Raw genomic sequence first — 23319 nt, forward strand, 5'->3', positions numbered from 1 at the left:
GTTTTTTGGCTGCTCCAGACTTCTTGGCTCCTGCAGGCCGTCTCGACATATATGTGCAGGTCACAGGGGTTACAATGGCTGAGCTTCAGCTCAGAGGCCTGACATTCCTGTCTTTTTACTTATAAAATATAAGTAAATCTAATAAGATTATAAGAAAACATAAAGAAAATATAAGCTTTTCCTGGGGGTTATTAGGGTGGGGCGATATTTCTCAGGGCTGCTTCAGGCATGACTTAGGGGCAGCGTGGACACCTAAAGAAAATTTAATTGTATAGTGAGTTGGTCTGGAAAGTTTTTGGGTACAATTCTGTGTGGCTAACAAGGCACCAGTTAGCATATTTTTGAGCTTGGAATTGTCCTAATAGAATAAATTCTCTAAAAGTAGCAATTAAGCATAATAGCTTTAAGGTAGGTGGCAGTGAGATTTTAGACCAAGGTAGAAATAATGTTTTATATATCAAAGCCTTTTGTCCCCATTTTCCAGCATATGAATAGGGTTCCCTGTTGTTTAGCCAACGATCTATTATATTACCCTTTCCCATAGGTATGAGTGGCAGTCCAATTGGAGAAGTTCAATAGTTCTGAGTGCAGATCCTATGCAGAAGAGATAATAAGGAAAATAATCTTTGCCTCCTGGGTTAAACTGAGGCTGGCAAAGAGAGAAATGTCCCAAGCCTTCTAACCACCAATGGCATAGTTTATGTCATCCGGGATGCTGGTCCGGTTGCCAAATATGGGGAAGGAAATGAGGGGCTGTAGGAGGCGGTAGGAGGCAAGCCAGAGCCTTATATCCTACGTGGAAATGGTCATGAAGGGAAGAGAGAATGGCAGAACTTCCCTTCTAACAAAAAGCAGCCCAAGAAATCACTTCTTTTCTAACAAAGAGCAGCCTGAAAGATCGAGCTGCAAACATAAATAAGGAAGCTGGAAGCTTGCACAGGGTGATGCCAGAAGCCGCACAGACAGAAAGGGCAACCTGGGGCCATGCATGCCCACCATGGGGGCTCTACCTTCCCTTTTATGTTAGCATGTGCACAGCAGGAAAGAGATCAGTCACAAGAATAGCTACCTGCCTGCATAATAAAAGACTGGGGCAGGGGCTGCCAGAGATTCACACTCTATGCAGATGGCACACCTCAAAAACCAGTTTTCTTTTTGAGACAGAGTCTCTGTCACCCAGGCTGGAGTGCAGCATCGTGATCTCAGCTCACTGCAACCTCTGCGTCCAGGGTTTAAGCGATTCTCCTGTCTCAGCCTCCCAGTTAGCTGAGATTACAGGCACCCACCACCACCCCCAGCTAATTTTGTAGTTTTAGTAGAGACGGGTTTCTCCATGTTGGTCAGGCTGGTCTTGAACTCCTGACCTCAGATGATCCACCCGCCTCGGTTTCCCATGTCATTTTTTTTAAGATAAAATATATTGTTCAAATATTTTTGAAACATCTTGGAAAAAACTCACACAGTATTAGTATTACTACATTAATAATTGGCAATTGGTATAATTAGTACTATTAAATAGTATTAGCACTGCAGGAAAACTACTATAATAGACCCACAGACCACCCATTGTAAAATGGCTTGCACAAAATAAAGTTTATTATAATAACTTTTTTTTTTTTGAGACAGTCTTGCTCTGTCGCCCAGGCTACGGAGCAGTGGTGAGATCTTGGCTCACTGCAACCTCCGCCTCCCAGGTTCAAACCATTCTTCTGCCTCATCCTCCCAAGTAGCTGGGATTACAGGCAGGAGCCGCCATGCCCAGCTTATTTTTGTATTTTTAGTAGAGACAGGGTTTCACCATGGCCAGGCTGGTCTCAAACTCCTGGCCTCAAGTGATCCAGCCATCTCGGTCTCCCAAAATGCTGGGATTACAGGCGTGAGCCACCATGTCCAGCCCCTATAATAAAAAATTAATGAGAGTACTTTTGAGCTAATTTGAATCAGTTCCTCAGGTTACCACATTATATCTGCTGCTGTTAGGAACGTTAATTGAAAGGATCTTTCTGAAGGGCAATTTAGCAGTAAATTGAAGAAGCCTTTAAAATTCAGTAGATATCACACCTGCTCACCCAGCAATTTCTCTTCCTTAAATTTTTCTTAAGAATTGAGGTGCCAAACCAAATACTACACTTCTCACTTGTAAGTGGGAGCTAAGCTATGAGGATGCAAAGACATAAGAATGATATAATGGACTTTGAGGAGTCCGCAGGGGCGGGAGGGGGGATACGTGGGACGGGTGTGAGGGATAAAAAAACTACATTTTGGATATTGTCACGCGCGTCCGTGAAGAGACCACCAAACAAGCTGTGTGAGCAATAAAAGTAGTGGAAAATTACAGTCAAAGCGGGTTGTTCTCTGGCCGGCAGGGGTGGGGGCCATAAGGTGCTCAGTGGGGGAGCTTCTGAGCCAGGAGAAGGGATTTCACAAGATAATGTCATCAGTTAAGGCAGGAACCGGCCATTTTCACTTCTTTTGTGATTCTTCAGTTACTTCAGGCCATCTGGATGTATATGTGAAGGGTTGGGCTCAGAGGCCTGACAGGTACAGTGTACACTGCTCTGGTGACGGGTGCACGAAAATCTCGGAAATCACTACTCAAAACTTATCCATGTAACCAAAAACCACCTGTACCCCCAAAACTACTGAAATACAAGTTTTAAAAAGATGAAAAAAAATAAAATTTCTCCCCAAAAACACATAAAATAAAAATACGTTTTAAAAAAGAATTGAGGTGGCGCTTAACTAGATAATTAAGAATCGCTGGTGGTAATCACTGGTGAAATACATGCACGTTTCTGTAGGTTTAGGGACGGGCAAGTCTGGGAAATGCCACCTGGTGGTTCTCAGCCCAGACTACACCTCAGCCTCACCTGAAGAGGCGGGGTTTATTAATACCTGAATCAGCATCTCTGGGGGTGGGACCAGGTATTTGCAACGCCTCCCCGTGGGTTTCTAATGCACCGCTAAGTGCCCAGGATAAGCACCCTAGGGCAGTCTAAGGAAAACGTGGCACAGCAAACAATTTTCTACATGAATATTAACTGGAGACATGTTCTTGAAATCGTGTTAAGAGGGAAAAAACCATGTACAAAAAAGCTCATAGCGCAGTACGATTCCATTTCTGCAATAAAAGAGTGTAAGACTAGAAATTAACCGTGGTTACGAGAAATGCGTGGCATCTTTTTCATTTACTATATTAAAAAAAAAATGTTTGAGACAGAGCGCCCAGACTGGAGTGCAGTGGTGATGACAGCTCACTGCAGCCTGGGACTCCCAGGCTCCAGCGACCCTCCCGCCTAGGACACTCAAAGCGCTGGGACTACAGGCACGCGCCACCGCGCCCGGCCGGCCTTTACAATATTTTTACGACGAATACTTATGGATGTTATGTTAAGAAAATAGTTAACATCCGAGGTGTGTTTTTGCAAGTAATAACGTAGATAGCATTTACTGGGACCGTCTGGCACCAGGCACTGTCCTAGGGACCGCCAAGGTGCGGCTTTCGCTTGCAGTTGCGCCGACGCACGCGGGCCCCGGGCGCTCCTGCCGGGGAACCTCAGCCGACCTAGCCCTGAAAGCCGCCAGCCCGACCTCTCACCGCCCCTCCCTTCCCGGGCCCCGCCCCCGCTTCCTGCCAATTCGCCCCGCCTACCCCGCGTCTCCGCATCCTCTTCCTGGCTTCGCTCCATCAGCCTCGCTTTCGCTGGGCGCTGTCCCTTTCCGCGGCGGTCTGGTTTCCCCGACGTGTTTTGTTTGCGACGCTGTCGTGTAACAGCGCGCTTTACGGCCGCGGGGACGGAGCGAGCCGGCGCCAGGGCCCCTCGGGCCGGGAAGAGGGGAAGGGGAGCGAGGTTGATGCCCGGCGGAGGGGCGAGCGCGGCGTCTTGCCGGCTTCTCACCGCCGCGGAGCAAAGAGTGTCCCGGGAAGCGGCAGGGTCGGCGTCCAGGAGCGGCTTCGGGGGCTCCGGCGGCGGCAGAGGCGGAGCAAGCGGCCCCGGGTCCGGGAGCGGAGGCCCTGGGGGCCCCGCAGGCAGGATGAGCTTGACCCCGAAGGAACTCTCGAGCCTGCTCAGCATCATATCGGAGGAGGCGGGCGGCGGCAGCACCTTCGAGGGCCTGTCCACCGCCTTCCATCACTACTTCAGCAAGGCCGACCACTTCCGCCTGGGTTCGGTGCTCGTCATGCTGCTCCAGCAGCCGGACCTGCTGCCCAGCGCGGCGCAGCGTCTCACGGCGCTCTACCTGCTCTGGGAGATGTACCGCACCGAGCCGCTGGCCGCAAACCCCTTCGCCGCCAGCTTCGCGCACCTGCTCAACCCCGCGCCGCCCGCCCGCGGCGGTCAGGAGCCCGACCGCCCTCCGCTCTCAGGTACCTGCTGAAGCCAGCTGTGCCGTGTGGATAGCGTTAGATTCCGCAGCTTTCCACCCGCGCTGCTGGGAGCTCACCTGAAAGGGAAATTAACTATCCGTGTGAACTGATAATCCTCTTTTTCCGCCTCCCTTTGCGTTCCCACGCCCCTCACTCCCTCCCCGCCTTAACTCTAAAGAATGGAGAGGTGGTAGCTTAATTGCAAGTTCGTGACACCGAAAATAATTTCTCTATACACCCCATCACATCATAGAGCTCAGTGTAGGTCTTGACATGTTTAGTGTCTCAAATACGGTTCGTTCTTCGAAAGCCCGTCTGTGGTGTGTGAAGTTAAAACCAACGATAAGACTAGATCTGTCCCCGGTTTTTAGTCTCAAAGGAGTACGTAGAAGTCAGTACTAAGAAGCTGAAGAAGTTGTGGGCGGAAATACACGTGAAACACCATTAAAGACTTTGCAGCCGCCTGCCTTAGCCTGTTAGGGATGGGGGCAGAGGATAGAAAGTCTCAAATTGATGATCTCGCGATTGGAAACGCATGACTTACTGGACATTATGTAAAGTGCATTCATGGTATAAATTATGTAAAATATATTTACCATTGTGTCGCATTGGTGAGATCAAACTAGTAGGTTGGATGCGAGGCTACATTTTTTTTGTTTTTAAGCTCAAACAGGGGATGCTTTATGTGGATTTGCTTTGGGAGAAGACTTGCAGTCAGAAAACAAAAATGGCGTGGTGACAAGGGACCTGAAGGATTTAGGGACCAGTGTAGTGGAGGAAGCACATAGCTAGAGATAGGTAACAGCTTGATCTTACATTCCTTAACCAGCACAGGTAGGGCCTGCTATACAGCGAGTCAAGGCTAAGGCAGCAGATTTTGAGGTGACACCAGGAGTTTGTTTTTATGGTACAGGAGGGCCGCATTTCTAGTTAGCGTTCCTGCCTGGCACCCCGTCAGGATCTCTGATTGGTGTCCTGTAGTGCCCTTATCTAAGAAGGGCAACCTTTTGTATTGGCTGAGATGCCGTTAGGGTGCAGGTACTTAACCTGCTTTTAAGAAGCTTGTGACTGCCCAGAAAGTGAATGTAACACAGGTTTGTGGTCAAAACCCACCACCTAGGCCTGGCGAGGTGGCTCACGCCTATAATATCAGCGCTTCTGGAGGCCGAAGTGGTGGAGGTTGGGGGTTGGGAATTGCTTGAGGCCAGGAGTTTGAAACCATGCTGGGCAACATAGTAAGACCCTGTCTACAAAAAATAAAAAATAAAAATTGTTGGGCATGGGGTGGCTCACACCTGTAGTCCCAGCTGCTCAGGAGTTTGAGGCTGCAGTGAGTTAGGGTGACAGCGAGACCCTGCTTCTAAACACACACACACACACAGAAAGAGACAAGCACCACCCTGGGGTGCTGGTATTAGAGGATTGGGACACTATGGGATTTAGGTCAGAGGGCCCTTTGAATTCTGAAGAACAAGTGAGGCAAAGGAACTGTGACTTATTAATGTCATTCTCATATACAGTGAATCTAAACCCACACCTAGTCCGTAGACTGCATTGTACACACAGATTTGCCATGGGTAGGATGGCAGTTGCCAGAGAAAGAATCCATGGATGGATTATATTTAACCGTTTTGTGCCTCAGATTCCTCATCTGTAAAATGCAAATAGTAACAATTGCCAGCTGGTAGAGTTGTTACAAAGAATAAAAGTACCTGTGAGTGTTACCCACTATTATTACCATTATTAAAGTAGGTAGGGATGGTGTGTAGGTAACATAGAAAAGAAAATATCAGTGCCAACACCCCACTCCCAGAGCTGCTGCTGTTTTCTGTTTAGGGTAAGACATTTAGTGGGTATGTTTTCAGAATGCTTTTCAGATGACTCTGAACTGAGGCAGGACTGCGATTGTGTAATGCTGGGTAGTACAGAGGAAGGAAGGACCACCCATGGAGCCAGAGAGATTCTCGGAAGGAGTGATACTTTTGCTGGATATTGATTAGGGATGCAGGTGCGAGGGCGGGAGTGACTCTGCCAGGTATTACTAAAGAACTGGGTGTAGGCCGGGCGCGGTGGCTCAAGCCTGTAATCCCAGCACTTTGGGAGGCCGAGGCGGGTGGATCACGAGGTCAGGAGATCGAGACTATCCTGGCTAACATGGTGAAACCCCGTCTCTACTAAAAAAATACAAAAAACTAGCCGGGCGTGGTGGCGGGCGCCTGTAGTCTCAGCTACTTGGGAGGCTGAGGCGGGAGAATGGCGTGAACCCGGGAGGCGGAGCTTGCAGTGAGCCGAGATCACGCCACTGCACTCCAGACTGGGAGACACAGCGAGACTCCGTCTCAAAAAAAAAAAAAAAAAAGAACTGGGTGTAAAGCTGTGTGTTGTGGCTCATGCCTGCAATCCTAGCACTTCGGGAGGCCGAGGCAGGCAGATCACTTGAGGCCAGGAGTTCAAAACCAGCCTGGCCAACATGATGAAACCCCATCTCTACCAAAAATACAAAAATCAGCCCAGCATGATGGTGCACTCCTGTAATCCCAGCTACTGAGGAGTCTGAGGCAGGAGAATTGCTTGAACCTGGGAGTCGGAGGCTGCAGTGAGCTGAGATCGCACCACTGCACTCCAGCCTGGGCAACAGTGAGACTGCCTCAAAGCAAAAAAAGGAACTGGGTGTAGAAGTTGAGGGATTTTGTGCAACTGGGTTGTAGGGTACATGGATGGGACAGAAAGTCAAGAAGTGAGATTAGGAAGGTGCATTGGGACCGTATTATGAAGGGTCTTGTAACGGTATAAAAATCTGGGTTTAATTCTGTGTAAACAGGTTAAGTAATGTGATCAGATCTGCACTCTAGAGATATAACTAAATGGTAAGAGGAAGTGTGGACTATGGGTGGTGAGTGGGCAGGGGTCAAAACTGGGAGCTGGGGAAGTCAGTAGAGGGGGCAAGAGTACTCCAGGCAAGAGAGGAGTGGGGACTAGAGCTGAGGGAATGCAGCCTGTTGACATTGCTGCAGTGGGAGAGATGAGGCTTGATGAGCAATCGAACATGGGACAAAAGGGAAGGAACATTCAGCCTTGCGGGAATTTGTAAACTGCATTGTGTGTTGAATCAGGTAGTGTATTTGGATTGCTACTGGTTGCTCTTCTATTTATTCCACTTTACACAGTGGAAACAGAGAAGAAAGAAAAGCATGTCTGAGCACTGTAGTGTTGTCTGTTTTTGTTTACATATATAAGCTTTAGCCTTTGCAGGAATTGACGCACTTTAGAAAATGAAGTTATTGGGCCAGGCGCGGTGGCTCACACCTGTAATCCCAGCACTTTGGGAGGCCGAGGCGGGCGGATCACGAGGTCAGCAAATCGAGACCATCCTGACTAACATGGTGAAACCGTGTCTCTACTTAAAAATACAAAAAATTAGCTGGGTGTGGTGGCGGGCACCTTCAGTCCCAGCTACTCGGAGGCTGAGGCAGGAGAAGGGCGTGAACCCAGGAGGCGAGGCTTGCAGTAAGCCGAGATCGCACCACTGTACTCCAGCCTGGGTGACAGAGCGAGACTCCGTCTCAAAAAAAAAAAAAGTTATTAATGTAAGAGGTAAAGAGGAAAGAAACACCAGGTGGGGTGCGGTGACTCACGCCTATAATCCCAGCACTTTGGGAAGCCAAGGCAGGTGGATCACCTGAGGTCAGGAGTTCGAGACCAGCCTGGCCAACATGGTGAAACCGTGTCTCTACTAAAAAGACAAAAATTAGCTGGGCGTGGTGGCGGGTGCCTGTAATCCCAGCTAGTTGGGAGGCTGAGGCAGGAGAATCACTTGAACCCGGAGGTTGCAGTGAGCTGAGATCATGCTACTGCACTCCAGCCTGGGGGATAAGAGTGAGACTTCATCACAAAAAAGAAAAAAGAAAAAAAAAGAGAAAACCACGAAACGCAGCATGGCAGTCAAAGACAGATTTTCTTTAGTGAAAACCTGAGAGGCACTCCTGGCCGATGTGTTAACTAAACGAAACCTGTCTTTCACTGCTAAGCCGCGTTTCGTGTTTTTTCATCTTCCTTTAACTCTTAAAATTAACAGGTACAAAACCCTTAAGTTTCATTGGTAGGACCACAGATCATTGAATTTCAAATGACATATTTATTTATTTATTTATTTATTTATTTATTTTTTTTTTTTTTTTGAGACGGAGTCTCACGCTGTTGCCCAGGCTGGAGTGCAGTGGCGCGATCTCGGCTCACTGCAAGCTCCGCCTCCTGGGTTCACGCCATTCTCCTGCCTCAGCCTCCTGAGTAGCTAGGACTACAGGTGCCCGCCACCGCGCCCGGCTAATTTTTTTTTTTTTGTATTTTTAGTAGAGACGGGGTTTCACTGTGGTCTCGATCTCCTGACCTTGTGATCCGTCCGCCTCGGCCTCCCAAAGTGCTGGGATTACAGGCTTGAGCCACCGCGCCCGGCCCAAATGACATATTTAATTACATAGTTCATAAATGTATATATTTGGTTGACTGAAACTTAATTATAATTTAGTTCTTAAAAATATATGGCTTGAAGTGGCAAGTAGCAAGTACTGATTTTACCAGATTCAAGTTGATTTTTAAAAGTAACCATTGGAGAAATTGTTATACATTTTTGTTTGCAGGATTTTTACCTCCTATAACTCCACCAGAAAAGTTTTTTCTTTCCCAGCTGATGCTGGCACCCCCACGGGAACTCTTCAAAAAGACGCCTCGCCAGATTGCGCTGATGGACGTTGGAAACATGGGCCAGTCTGTGGACATTAGTGGGCTTCAGTTAGCCTTGGCCGGTAAGGAGGAATCAATGGTTTGGGCATTCCTGTGTGGTAATATTAGGACTCTCTTGTTGAGGACTCGACTAAAATGATGGTTTTTGTAACTGCTAAAAGGTTAGTATCATCCATTTTAAAAAGTAGTTTTAGTACTGGATCTTAAATGGAAGTCTTGGCTGGGCACGGTGGCTCACACCTGTAATCCCAGCACTTTGGGAGACCGAGGCGGGCGGATTATTTGAGGTCAGGAGTTCAAGACTAGCCTGGCCAGCATGGTAAAACCCTGTCTCTACTAAATATACAAAAAATTAGCCGTGTGTGGTGGTGCACACCTGTAATCCCAGCTACTCGGGAGGCTGAGGCAGGAGAATTGCTTGAACCTGGGAGGTGGAGGTTGCAGTGAGCCAAGAATGCACCACTGCACTCCAGCCTAGGCTACAGCAAGACTCCATCTCTAAATAAATAAATAAATGGAAATCTTTATTTTTGGATGCTAATAGCTTGTACATTCATTTGTAGTTTTCACTTAAGTTGATTGCTTTTCCTGATTTAGAAGAAAGCTGGATAAAATTTAGTGTTTTTTTTTAAGTTCTGATTGGAAGACTTAATATTTGTTAAAATGTCAATACTATCCAAAACAATCAGCAGATTTAGTGCAATTCCTGTCAAAATTCCAACAGTGTTTTTTGCAGAAATAGAAAAATCCGGCCAGTCACAGTGGCTCACACCTGTAATTGGGAGGCGGAGGTTGCAGTGAGCCGAGATTGCACCACTGCACTTCAGCCTGGGTGACAGAGCGAGACTCTGTCTCAAAAAAAAGGAAAAATCCATCTTTGAACTGAAGAAAGGCTGGCGTAGTAGCTCATGCCTGTAGTCTTTGGGAGAGGCTGAAGTGGGAGGATCATTTGAGGGCAGGAGTTCAAGACTAGCCTGGGCAACACAGGGAGACTTTGTCTCTACAAATAATTAAAAACTTAGCTGGGCGTGGTGGTGCATGCCTGTGGTCTCAACTACTTGGGAGGCCTAAGTGAGAGGATCACTTGAGCCTGGGAGATTGCAGTGAGCTGTGATTGCGCCACTGCACTCCAGCCTGCATGACAGTGTGAGACCTGTCTCAAGGGACGCTCAATAGCCAAACCCAATGTACTCTTGGCATCCTTGTTGAAAATCATTTGCCCGTATATGCCAGGATTTATTTCTGGACTATTCCATTCCATTTGTCTATATGTCTGTCTTTCTGCCAGTACCACACTGTTTTGATTACTGTAGTTTTGTACTAAGTTTTGAAATTGGGAGGTATGAAACTTTCAACTTTGTTCTTGTTCAGGATTGTTCTGGCACATTCTGTGTTAAACATGTAAGCAAATGAATGAGTGCTCTTGAAGTAAACAGTGTGTTCTGACAGAAAATAATAGGAGAAGGAGAACTGGTGGTGAGAGAGAAGGTCTCTGAGTTCTGAAGGAGTAGAGGAGGCACTTTGGGCTTGCCTGCTATAAGCATTCATTTTGTCACTTGAGAGCAGCTCAATAGGGAAATTGTAATATGTAGCTGGGTTTGTGAATGCTTGACTTTGTCATTAAGTAAGCTGAAGTATTAATTTTGACAATGCCCCATCATCCTCTTAGACTTCATAGACCTGTGACATTTGGCTTCTGATATAAGGTGACATGTTGCAATAAACAGCTTTTCCTTTGGAACATTGTTAACCTTTAAACTATTGGGTATTAACAATACAACAATGGGGCCAGGCACAGTGGTGCATACCTGTAATCCCAGCAGTTTGGGAGGCCGAGGCATGAGAGTCATTTGAGCCCAGGAGTTTAAAACCAGCCTGGGCAACACAGGGGGACCCTGTTTCTACAAAAGTAATTTAAAAAAATTAGTTGGGTGTGGTGGTGTGTGCAACTGTGGTCCCAGCTACCTGGGAGGCTGACATAAGAGGATCGCTTGATCCTGGGAGGTCAAGGCTGCACTGAGCTGTGATTGCACCACTGCACTCCAGCCTGGGCAACAGAGTGAGACCCTGTCAGAAAAGCAGAGACAAGAACAATGTAACAAAGGTTATTTTCTGAAACCAAAAGAAATCTTTTTAAGACTTTTTAAGGTTGTACTAATAAGTACAAAAGTACTTATTAGCCACTAGTGACAGATATAATTTAATAGAAATAAAATGATTATTTTTATTTATTCCTGACAAACACCGAAGATACTTTGAAAACTGGATACAGAAGTGATATATTCTGATGGTTCTAGCTTAGTATTTATAATAATATTTATACTATTTAAACAGTATTTATTTACATAATAAAGTGAGAATCACATCTCACCTTCCTTTTCACTTGGGATGTCTTGAGCCAGACATGAGAAAGTTGTGAAGTATATCACGTGGAGGAAGGATCACATGCCTAGAGTAAGGGCTGAGAAGTCTGCCCGAGTGGCTAAGCTTGCTGCTTGCCATTCTCTCCCCAGCTGGCAGATGTCCAAATCCATTCCTCTTCACAAGTGGAAAGAAAAAGCAAGCATGCCTCTCCACTCTGGGGCCAGCCACCCAGACCGTCTCTCTGGAGGCCTAAAATTCAGGTGTCTTACAGTGGCATCCGTGGACCACAGGTGTATTTTTGGATGATGCAGTTTGTGTTTTCTTAACTTTAAAAAAACAAGCAGACAAGTTAAACATAAGTGACTACAGGGGGTGAAGTTTTACCCCAACAATGACAGTATTCATTTCAGAGGTTTTGTTTTTCTTTATGATTTATTCCTGACAAACACCGATCACTAGTTTACCATGCAACTGGCCAGTTTTTACATTTTGGTTGATAGTATGTTATCTAACTTTTTGTACTTCAACAATCTGATATTTTTTAAAATGGCATTACAGGATAATTTTAGTGAGTATTTCTCTTAATAAATCAATGAGAAAAGATGCTCTGTGTCTAAGGCATCTTTTCATATGTCTGGCCATTTTTCCATTGGGTCGATGGTCTTCTACTGATTTGTATAGTTCTTTACTCAGGAATTTAGCCAAGTGTTTTTAAAATTATACAATCTGAAATCATGCATTCACTTTTTAAAGGAATTATAATTAAGTGAACCTGGAGCAACCTGCCATCCAAGTTAAGAAAGAGAATATTTTCAGGGCCAAGAGGCTCCCTGGGTGTTTCTCCAGGTGGCTGCCTCATCACTAACCTGATTTTTATGATAATCATCCTCAATTTGCTTCCCTCCTGTGCCTGCCCATAGTTTCACGTTGCACGCCCTTGAACTTCATATATGTAGAATTGTACTGCATTTCTTCTTTTGTGCTTTTCTTCTGTTGGGGGGTGAGAGATGAGTCCATGCTGATGGCGTGTAACTGCAGTGGCTGCTCTTCATTGCTGCTGTGGTACCTTCACACTGTGGAATACCAAGTTCTGTATCCATTCTGCCACTGACGGACATAATACTGCTGTGAACATTCTTGCACCTTATTCTGGGGTGCGTGTGAAAGTGTGTCTCCTAGATGGAAAGAGATGCACATGTAAAACTTTATAAGGAAACGTCAAATTGTTTTCCAAAGTTGCTGTGCCATTTTTCATTCCTGTAACAGTGTGCAAGTTACCTTACATCCTCTTCCGCATTTGATAATGTCAAGTTTATACATTTTTGCCAATCTGGTGGGTATGTTATAGTATCTTGTGTTTTAACTGGATTTTCCCTAGTTCCTAATGGGATTAAACATCTTTTCAGATTTTTTTGGCCATTCAAGCTTTTTAAATAAAATCCTTATTAAAGTTATTAGTTCATTTTTTCCTGTTGGGTTTTTTTTTTTCAATTAATTTAAAAATTTATGTACAGTAAGTCCTCAACATCACTGACAGGTTGTTGGAAACTGCGGATTTAAGTGAAGTGATGTAGGTCAGGTCCTTGAATAACACTGTTTCATCAACATTGTTTTATTATAACATTGATGAAAATAATTGTTATATGTCGTTTCACTTAGTTGCAGATGCCAAGAATCTTTCAACGACGTTAAGTGAGGACCTGCTGTACGTACAGACACACACACTCTTTCTCTCTCTCTCTGAATCTGGCTCTTTGTTTTTCTGTGTTACAGATAGCTTACCTCAGTCGGTAGCTTTTCAGTCTCCTCATGATGTCCATAATTTTAAAACATCTCCTATTTTAACCTTTTCCAGAACGCCAATCTGAACTGCCAACACAAAGCAAAGCGAGCTTTCCCAGTATTCTCAGTGACCCAGACCCGGATTCTTCTAATTCTGGATTTGACAGCTCAGTTGCCTCTCAGATCACAGAAGCTTTAGTCAGCGGACCAAAGCCACCTATTGAAAGTAGGTATATGTAAATTAATTTATATTCTTGGTTTTATTCCGTCAGCATCCTCTAGGACTTTTCAGTTTTTTGAGACATCATCTTATTTTTGTTATGACTTAAATTGTAATTTAGTGTGAACCTTTCTAGTGTAGTGAGTATCTAGAACATAGTAGAGATGTTCAGTGACAATTAGTTTCTTCTTTAAGAAAAGTGCATGCCAAGTTGTTGGTTGCACGTCTATCCTATGCATACCTAAAGATACAGGCCGGGTGCGGTGGCTCACACCTGTAATCCCAGCATTTGGGAGGCCAAGGCGGGTGGATCACTTGAGGGTCAGGAGTTTGACACCAGCCTGGCCAACATGGTGAAACCCCGTCTTTACTAAAAATACAAAAATTAGCCAAGAGTAGTGGTGCACGCCTGTAGTCCCAGCTACTCAGGAGTCTGAGGCAGGAGAATGGCTCGAACCTGGGAGGCAGAGGTTGCAGTGAACCAAGATTGCACCACAGAACTCCAGCCTGGGGGGCAGAGTGAGAGAGTGTTTCAAAAAGGAAAAAAAAAATTTTTTTTAAATTACAGATTCTGATTTTACTGAAATGAGTCTTTTTGTAGCAGCTCATTATCTTTTTGTTTCATACCTTTTAAGTAATCTTATCACTATCATTTCCTTTTCCATTTTAAAGTTTTTCTTATAACCTCCTAATTTACTTTAATTCAAAGAAAATACTTGTAGAATTTGAAATAATATTAGCTGCATTTTTTGGGAATTTCTTTAAGAGATGGAGTCTTGCTGTGATGCCCAGCCAAATGTGAGAGTCTACTGTTGAGTTTACAGAAAACATCTGTTTTCTGGTTAAAAATCGTCACTTTATCTTAAACATCTCCACTGCCTCTTCTCTCACCTCACCAGGACTAGCATCTGAATCTGCCTTCAACCACTTACAAAATCTGCCAGACTCCATCCCCTGAGGCTCAGGGGATCCTCCTACCTCAGACTCCCGCGTAGCTGGAATTACAGGCATGCACCACTCTCCCTGGCATCTGTTTTATAGGCTTCTGTGTGCTCTGAATTATGAAGGCAAGCTTTCTGCTTTGGAATGAGAACATGTTTACCCGGTGATAGTGTGGTATCACCATGAGTTTGAAATTCACACAGTGACTTTTGTACCATTTGGTTTACAGTAGATCTTTGGCATACATAGGTTTAATATTTGAAATTTCCGCTAGTCACAAGTGTGACTGAAATGTCCATGGCATGTAGTGGCTTCTTTTTAATATTTGCTTGGGCACAACTCTACATTGCATAGGTCACCAGGAAGATATGTGAAAAGCAGATCACTCATCATAAGTGGGTCTAGCCAAATACTCGATGTCCCCACCTCGCAGGAACTCTCTACACATAAGGAGTACTGCTCGTAAATTGGTAAAAACTGTATTTTTGTAAGTGGTTGAAGGCAGATTCAGATGCTAGTCCTGGTGAGGTGAGAGAAGAGGCAGTGGAGATGTTAAAGTGACAATTTTTAACCAGAAAATAGATGTTTTCTGTAAACTCAACAGTAGACTCTCACATTTGGCAGGGCTAGGATCCATGATAGGAATAAGCCACTTCTGCCCTATGTGGATCCATGATAGGAATAAGCCACTTCTGCCCTATGTGGATCCATGATAGGAATAAGCCACTTCTGCCCTATGTGGATCCATGATAGGAATAAACGACTTCTGCCCTATGTGGATCCATGATAGGAATAAACGACTTCTGCCCTATGTGGATCCATGATAGGAATAAGCCACTTCTGCCCTATGTGGATCCATGATAGGAATAAACGACTTCTGCCCTATGTGGATCCATGATAGGAATAAGCCACTTCTGCCCTATGTGGATCCATGATAGGAATAAACGACTTCTGCCCTATGTGGATCCATGATAGGAATAAACGACTTCTGCCCTATGTGGATCCATGATAGGAATAAGCCACTTCTGCCCTATGTGGATCCATGATAGGAATAAACGACTTCTGCCCTATGTGGATCCATGATAGGAATAAGCCACTTCTGCCCTATGTGGAAACCATGTGAGATGTGAAATTGGTTCAGCAGAAGTCCTAGCCAGCATTTATTTCAGTGGGTTTGTAACTCAGGGATGAATCTTGTTTTATAAAACAGTCGAGTTGAACCACTTCATTTTCCTTTTGTACTTATATTGTTTTCTGAAAATAAATACAGCATTTGTGAATTTAGGGATTCGTGACGGTCTCCACATTCATTTCAAAATATCAAAAGGCAACCATACTTTTCCTCCTGCTGTTTGATCACCACGTAATTTGTTACTTCAGTTATAAGATGCAAAGATAAAACTAGTACAGATCACAGTGGCGACTGAACGAACAGTGAAAAGCAGAACAAATAGTGGTAACTCAGAATAGGATGTGTGAGGACATAGTATTTCATTTTTTTCATCAAAAGTCTTCACCCGTTTAGCAGTCGCGCCCTTTTGCTGTTGAGTGGTCATGCTTAAGTACAGCGTGGGCAGGCCACGGCCAGGCTTTCCTCATTTCCCCAAAAATGAATAGCTTGTTCTCTGGCATCACGCTGGTATAGTGTTCTTTCACTGTCTTGTTTGCATTGTGACTGAAGCCCTGCCTTCCTGTGTCATTCCTGCTTTTGAGTTTGAAGTATAAGAGTTTTAGTCACGTCATCCTTATTAAGAGATATCTTTGCATACTTTATTAAGTGAAATGTGTGAGATGTGTAGAGATGTTAGCTTCCTGATAGGAGCAACTATCACTGCTCTCATTACAGGCCATTTTCGACCAGAGTTTATTCGTCCACCGCCTCCACTCCACATTTGTGAGGATGAACTGGCCTGGCTAAACCCCACAGAGCCTGACCACGCAATCCAATGGGATAAATCAATGTGTGTTAAGAATAGCACTGGTGTGGAGATCAAGCGAATAATGGCCAAAGCCTTCAAAAGCCCCTTATCCTCTCCCCAACAAACACAGGTGTGTATTGATTGTAAGCATTTTCTTATCTTTTTCTAAAATTTATTTTTAATTAAAACAAATTTGTTTTTGAGACAGTCTCTCATTCAGTTGCCCAGGGTGGAGTGCAGTGGCACGATCTTGGCTCATTGCAACCTCTGCCTCCTGGGTTCAGGTGACTCGTGCCTCAGCCTCCCCAGCAGTTGGGACTACAGGCATGCACCACCATGCCCGGCTAATTTCTGTATTTTTGGTAGAGATGGGGTTTTGCCATTGTTGGCCAGGCTGGTCTGGCCTCAAGTGATCTGCCAGCCTTGGCCTCCCAAAGTGCTGGGATTACAGGTGTGAGCCACCGCACTCAGCCATTGTGAGCCTTTTCTTATCTTTAATCCAACAAGAGTATTTGTTTTTTGGAAAGTGATAAGCAGTAAACTAATCCTGTCACCATGAGGCAGCAGTAGGAAGTTGCAAAGGGTTTTGGGTCTCTGAAGTTTTGTTCTGCTCTTTGGTAGTTTTGCTGTGGTGGAGCAAGAAGTCTGATGGCTGAAAATGTTCTGACGTTTGTTTGTGATCAGTTTGTCCCTGGGAGAGGTGGGGTCATGGGGGTGTCACTGCTGTGTACAGCGGGACACTTTCCACAGTGGTTATGTTTGAGCAGACAGTAACGCTTCTGATGGAAAGCGGAGTTACTGACAGGCTGTAGGGAGGAAACAAGGCTGGGAAGGGGAACCCGCCCCCATCACACAGCTGGATCGTGGTGGATTTGAGATTAAAGTAGCCCCCACTGCCCGAGCAGGAGACTGGATCCCCTCCGGAGAGGCAAGGCCACTCTTCTACTGGTTGGTGAATTTTATCCAGTTTGCATTAGAACTTTTCAGGAGATAGTGACCTCTCCAATCAAGTTTGCCACCAAAAATACCATTTTCAAAATGAAATAACGAATAGCAATGTTTGTAGTTTGCTTTGCTCGCGAGACTATCCTGAAAACACAGCCCACTGTGGAACATACAAGTAGACAGGGAAAAAAAAAAACAGCATAGGACATTTAAAGAGGAAGTGCTTATTTGGTGGAAAAAATCTTGGGGATGCCTGTTTGAATTACAAAGTGTGGCTGTGACTTGAACTGTCAAGTTCTGCAGACTGATGACTTGCAGCAGGTCGGCTGTCCCGCTTCCCACTCCGCCCCCTTCTCAGGTAGTTCTGGTCTCTACCTGAGTGGGGTGGGGCAGGACTGTTTCTCGGGATAACTAGTTGGTCATTAAGATTATTTTTAGTTACAACAGATGACAGAAAAAAAAAAACCTGCAAAGGACTTGACATTGTTACAACCAGACAGTGTTGTATCTGACCAGACAGTATGGAGTCTGGCTTGATGTCCAGGAAGAGGAATCACTAGCATATTTATAAACTGTCTTAGATGTGTTTGCGTTTTAGTTTGTTCAAAATTAAAATGTAAATTTAGAAATGTCAAGACATCATGGGTTTGAAGGAAGAAATTTATGAAGTTGGTTCAATGCAGATAGTTTTGTAGCTTTTTGTATAAAATGCTTATTTCATATACATGGGAAAAAAAATTGACTCAAGACCCTCTTTTTCTCTCCCTCTCTCTCTTTAAAAATCTGGTGTATTTAGCTCCTTGGTGAGTTGGAAAAAGACCCCAAACTTGTCTATCATATTGGCCTCACCCCAGCCAAACTTCCTGACCTTGTGGAAAACAACCCTTTAGTTGCTATAGAAATGTTGCTGAAATTAATGCAGTCAAGCCAGATCACTGAGTATTTCTCTGTCCTGGTCAATATGGACATGTCTTTACATTCAATGGAAGTTGTAAATCGGTAAGTTTCTAGATTTGATTAAATGTGTGGGGATAGATACAGATTAGATGGCCAGGAAGGAAAAATTGTAACAGATTTTTGTGTTGATATTATTGGCATAAGAGTAACTATTAAAGAAATAATCTAAGCCTTAGCATTCACTACATGTGAATTTAGCATGCGTTAATAAGAACTGAGGGTAGGATTTCAAACATATTTAGTGTTAGTAGAAGCATAAATGAAAACTGCTGAAATTTATTTTATTTATTTTTTTGAGAGGGAGTCTCACTCTGTTGCCCAAGCTAGAGTACAGTGGTGCAATCTCGGCTCACCCCAACCTCCACCCCCTGGGTTCAAGCAATTCTCCTGCCTTAGCCTCCCTAGTAGCTGGGATTACAGGTGTGTGTGCTACCACACCCGGCTAATTTTTGTACTTTTAGTAGAGACGGGGTTTTGCCATGGTCAGGCTGCTTTCGAACTCCTGACCTCAAGTGATCTGCCCACCTCAGCCTCCCAAAGTGCAAGGATTACAGGCGTGAGCCACTGTGCCAGCCAATTACTGAAATTCATTTCCCTGTACATAGTCCTATCTTCTTTATCCCTGTACAAATACAGATATTTTTTTCTTAGTGACTAACAGCTGTAAGTGTGGAAAAATATGGACCTTAAGAGCTGAGAATCCTAGGGATGCCGTCCTAGCTTCCTCGTGCTCTTCTCCCAGCCTTTCTGACTCCCCCGTCTCCTGACCCTGCCATCCTTGACTGTCAGGAAAATAGAACGTCTTCCCTTCTTGATGTGTGCTATACAGTGTTTGCATTTTATAGTATTTTCCTTACAAATATCTTTTAGGCAAATTGTGAATTAGATGGGCTGGAGGGCTTCAGTTGTTTATGTGCAGGATGGCCAGAGGTTCAGGTGTGCCTGAGTCCTGGTGGAGGCTTTGCATCTGAGCTCCCTTTCACGTGGTATCCTGCTTTGGATGATAAATTATATGGTCCTCCTATATGGGGAAATCCGTTCTGAGTGCCAAGCGACTAAACTTCAGTGACAGCATAGTTTTTTAACACCTGTTTGTAAGTTGGGGCTTTTTGAAAAATCTATGTGAAATTGAACTACAGAATGTGCCCTTTTTTTAATCAACTATTGGGGAAAAAAAGCCCAGCTGGAAGCCGAGGGAGTGGAAGTATGTGCATAGAAGGAGTGCATTCTTTTAGGGGCAGGAGAGGGAGGAAGCGTGAGGTTTCCAGATTAATTTTTAACTTTAACCTTGGTCACCGGCAAAACCAGCTAGCTGCTTGTTGAAAATGTGTTGCTGCATTTCTCCCACTCCTTGTTCCAGTCTTTCCCCTACTGAGTGAAGACTCTTTTCAGTGGCCCAGTTCTGTGGTTTGCCTGCACAGCGTGGATTGACCACGCTGAGTGTTCACTTCCCCTTCACCATATTCTTATAGCAGTTCTTGTCACTACCAGACATTTGGCCCTGAGTCCAAGATGCAGAATCACTGTATCTTTTTGTGAGTGCGATTCTATCTGCTCAGTATCTTGGAATTCAAGGATAGGGTCCTGTTTGTTTTCCCCCAACACCTATCACAGTGCATCATCCTTAAGCGTGAAAACATGTTTGTTGGTGACACACAAATCTCAAGTGACTGCAGCAGCTCATGACAGTGTCCTTGGAGCACTGCCTCCTCATGCCTTATTGAAAAAAGTTTTGAGGTCTGGTAAGTTTAGAAAAGGTAGCATATATTAATCTTCTTTTGGAAATTCATACCTTGAGTATGGAATTCCTGTTCCCAGCCCACTCATTTTTCTTCTTAAAGCATTCCATGTAATCCTTTGGAAAATACTGGCTTTGGCCTTCATTATGACTCTAAATTCCAATAACAGACCATGACTTATGATTTAACCAAGAATACTCAGGGGCAGGGCTCAAAAAAATAATTGCAATATGTACAGTTAAGTAGAGACATTTTTAAAAAGTGTTATAATTTATGAGTAAGTAGGTGTGGCTCTTGGGTTTACTTGCCCAAGTATATTTAAAACAAGGGAATTGGATATGTCAGATAATTCCACCAGATGACCGAAGCAATTTTTGTATTTTATGGTTAACAGTGTTTTTCGATGTTAGCAAATGAAATTAATGGCCCAAATTTTCTTTTATGAAACAGACTAACTACAGCTGTTGATCTACCTCCTGAGTTTATTCACCTTTATATATCAAATTGCATCTCTACTTGTGAACAAATTAAGGATAAATATATGCAGGTAATAGAAATTTCTGTAAATTTTATAATTGCCTGCCAGGAAAATGAGCACACTAACATTTGTTCTTTTTCCCCTTTTTCAGAATCGGTTGGTGCGTCTTGTGTGTGTGTTTCTCCAATCCTTGATCCGTAACAAAATTATTAATGTACAGGATTTGTTTATAGAAGTGCAGGCATTCTGTATTGAATTCAGTAGGATACGAGAAGCTGCTGGTCTTTTCCGGTTGTTGAAGACATTGGATACTGGGGAAACACCTTCTGAGACCAAAATGTCAAAATAATACCTCATCAGAACCATCCCATCCATTCACTGTTCAGCTGTACTGTGATTTAGTTTTTACACCGTTAAAACCCTGAGTGGATTGCTTGGTCTAATGCATATAAAACAGTACTTTATCTACTTAAAGCAAAGTTTTGCTTTCTTGGATGACTTTTTCCGTGAGATGAATTTTTGATAAGAACTGGGGAAAACGTGTCTTTTAGGTGTCTTGCTGTTGACTATCCACAGGAGGAATGGCTATCCCAAAAAAATAGATGAGTTTTTTTTTTTTTTAAGCACTAAAGAACAAAATGTGTTTTTCATTAATACAGGCTTCTGATGCAACAGGAATCCAGTTTTCGTAAAGTTCCAATGTTGATAATGAGAGTAAATTCTTAAAACATTTGTGATACTGTCCTAGAGGTGAAAGCAGCTGAATGTTTCTGAACCATCAAGAGGCAAACAGGAGTTTGGTTCTTGAACCTGCTTATGCACAAAGCTCTTAACTCCTCATGAACCAAGGATTTACTTGTAACTTTCTCCTTGTTGTGGAGGCTTAATAGACAACAGAATAAATGCATTTCTTGGGCCTCTTATAAACTTGGGAACGCTTAGAAAGCTGCTTCTATTACCAGGCTGTAATAGCTGGTATAGTTTTTTGGTTTTTTCCCCTCTTAAGATGTTCTGTTATTAGTCTGAGACAGCTATTTTTTTGTTTTAAGGAAAAACGTCAGTCAGTGCTCTGGGAGGTAATTTCCTGTGGGGTCTGCACCCTCCTGTCTGGGTGGTGGATGTGGGTTTGAGAAGTAGGAGAGCAGGGTGGTACCATGTGGGCTCTTACCCTTTCTGTGATTTTGGACAACAGTGCCTTCCATTAAAGTTCTTTTTATCAGCTGTTATCTGATATATTTTTTAAGAAATCATGAGAAATTCCTTTTACTGAGGTATTTTCAAAGTGTATTTACAAGGAAGATAATCTGTTCAACAGGAATTACTCTCTAACTCTTTGAAAAAGTTAAAGGAAACCAAGCCATGTGATTTTAAGGTAAGTAAAAGTTCCAATCTTAAAACTCTGGAGAAAGCAGTACCAAAGATTTGTAACAAATTGTCTTATTTTTTCACTATAAGAGAAATGTTTAAGAACGTTTGCTTAGAGGAAATAATGAACTAAGCCCATCTATCAGAGGAATGCCTTCAGACAATTAAAACAATGGCAACAAGTGATTTCTTTCTACACCTAAAAGTGAGCATCCCCGTTAGCATTGGGAAAAGAACAGCTTATTACTGAAGTACTTTTGGAGTGGCGGTTTCAACAACCCAGCCTTAGGTTCCAGGACCTACAGGACCTACAGATTCTCTGGCATAATAAAACATTGAACTCACAGCCAACACCACAATCACTCATGCCTGAGTGAAGCTGATGTAACAGACACTGAGTCCATGAGGCACATCACAGCCTTGTTGCCTTTAAAGCAGTAGACAATATTTTGCTATACCTGGGGGCCATTTTAAATAGTGAAATCGCCAACAAAAAGTGCAGAAATGCAAAGAACATGGTACTGAAAAGACTATGAAAGGACACCTGTTTGTAGTAGGAGAGGAAACAAGGCATGGCATCCCCTCCAGCCTCCGTCAGAAACGTGCCATGTCAGGCAGCTTGGCTCATTCACTGCTCTGTGCATGTCTGAAAATGACTGCATGTGGTGATTTTGGGGTTACAAATAAATTTTAGTAGGGAGGTTCTCAAATAGGAACTTCGTAAGTGAGGATCAAAACCACAATATTGGTGTTTACTTGAAAGACTAAAATTTTAAATGGCTTACAAAGAATAGTGGTTATATTTATAGAACATTTTATAAAACAGTCATGATTTGTACTTGCAACACCAACAAAAGCTGCTTGAAAATAAAAGTTTACCTAAAGTAAAATTGGTGGCTAGGTTTGGTGGCTCACGCCTGTAATTCCAGCACTTTGGGAGGCTAAGGTGGGAGGATCACTGGAGTTCAAGACCAGACTGGATGACATAGCAAGACCTCGTTTATATTGAAAAAATAAAAAAATAACAAGGCGTGGCATGCACCTGTAGTCCCAGCTACTCTGGAAGCTGAGGTGGGAAGATTTCTTGAGCCTGGGAGATTGAGGCTGCAGTAAGCATCAATGGCACCACTGCACTCAAAAAAAGATTCAATAACTGCAATAAACTTTGTAATCAAATGAGAACAATTCAACTGTCACGTTAAGATGCCTTGAATTCTTTAGATTTTCTGGTTCCAATTTCTAGCTTTAATATCTTCACCTGTTAAAAAGAAGACAGCAATAAGTAACACCTTAGGGTAGAAAGCAGTTATTTCAAAAGAAAAATAGTTTGAGATCCTAAAATGTAACTATTAGAAATAATTAACTTTCTTTTAGAAAGCTTTAAAGAAATGGTACCGATTTTTATTCTTATAGTGTACATATACATTTACATCTAATTTTAAGTAGCACACTAAATGATCCACATTCCCTTGGAGAATGATGGTCACATGTCTCTCAAA

The 23319-nt window shown here is 43.6% G+C and overlaps 1 protein-coding gene across 1 annotated transcript; it reads left to right on the forward strand.

Moving 5' to 3' along the window:
• The first annotated feature begins 3675 nt into the window (after positions 1-3675).
• Positions 3676-21681, forward strand: CNOT11 (CCR4-NOT transcription complex subunit 11). The gene is made up of 7 exons (XM_050755121.1): positions 3676-4369; positions 9007-9171; positions 13329-13481; positions 16264-16466; positions 18078-18280; positions 20428-20524; positions 20607-21681. The coding sequence occupies exons 1-7, from the start codon at positions 3856-3858 to the stop codon at positions 20802-20804; spliced, it is 1533 nt and encodes a 510-aa protein (XP_050611078.1). The 5' UTR covers positions 3676-3855; the 3' UTR covers positions 20805-21681.
• Positions 21682-23319: the final 1638 nt, after the last annotated feature.

The sequence above is a fragment of the Macaca thibetana genome, chromosome 13 (genome assembly GCF_024542745.1).
Source record: "Macaca thibetana thibetana isolate TM-01 chromosome 13, ASM2454274v1, whole genome shotgun sequence".
Classification (NCBI taxonomy): Eukaryota; Metazoa; Chordata; class Mammalia; order Primates; family Cercopithecidae; genus Macaca; species Macaca thibetana.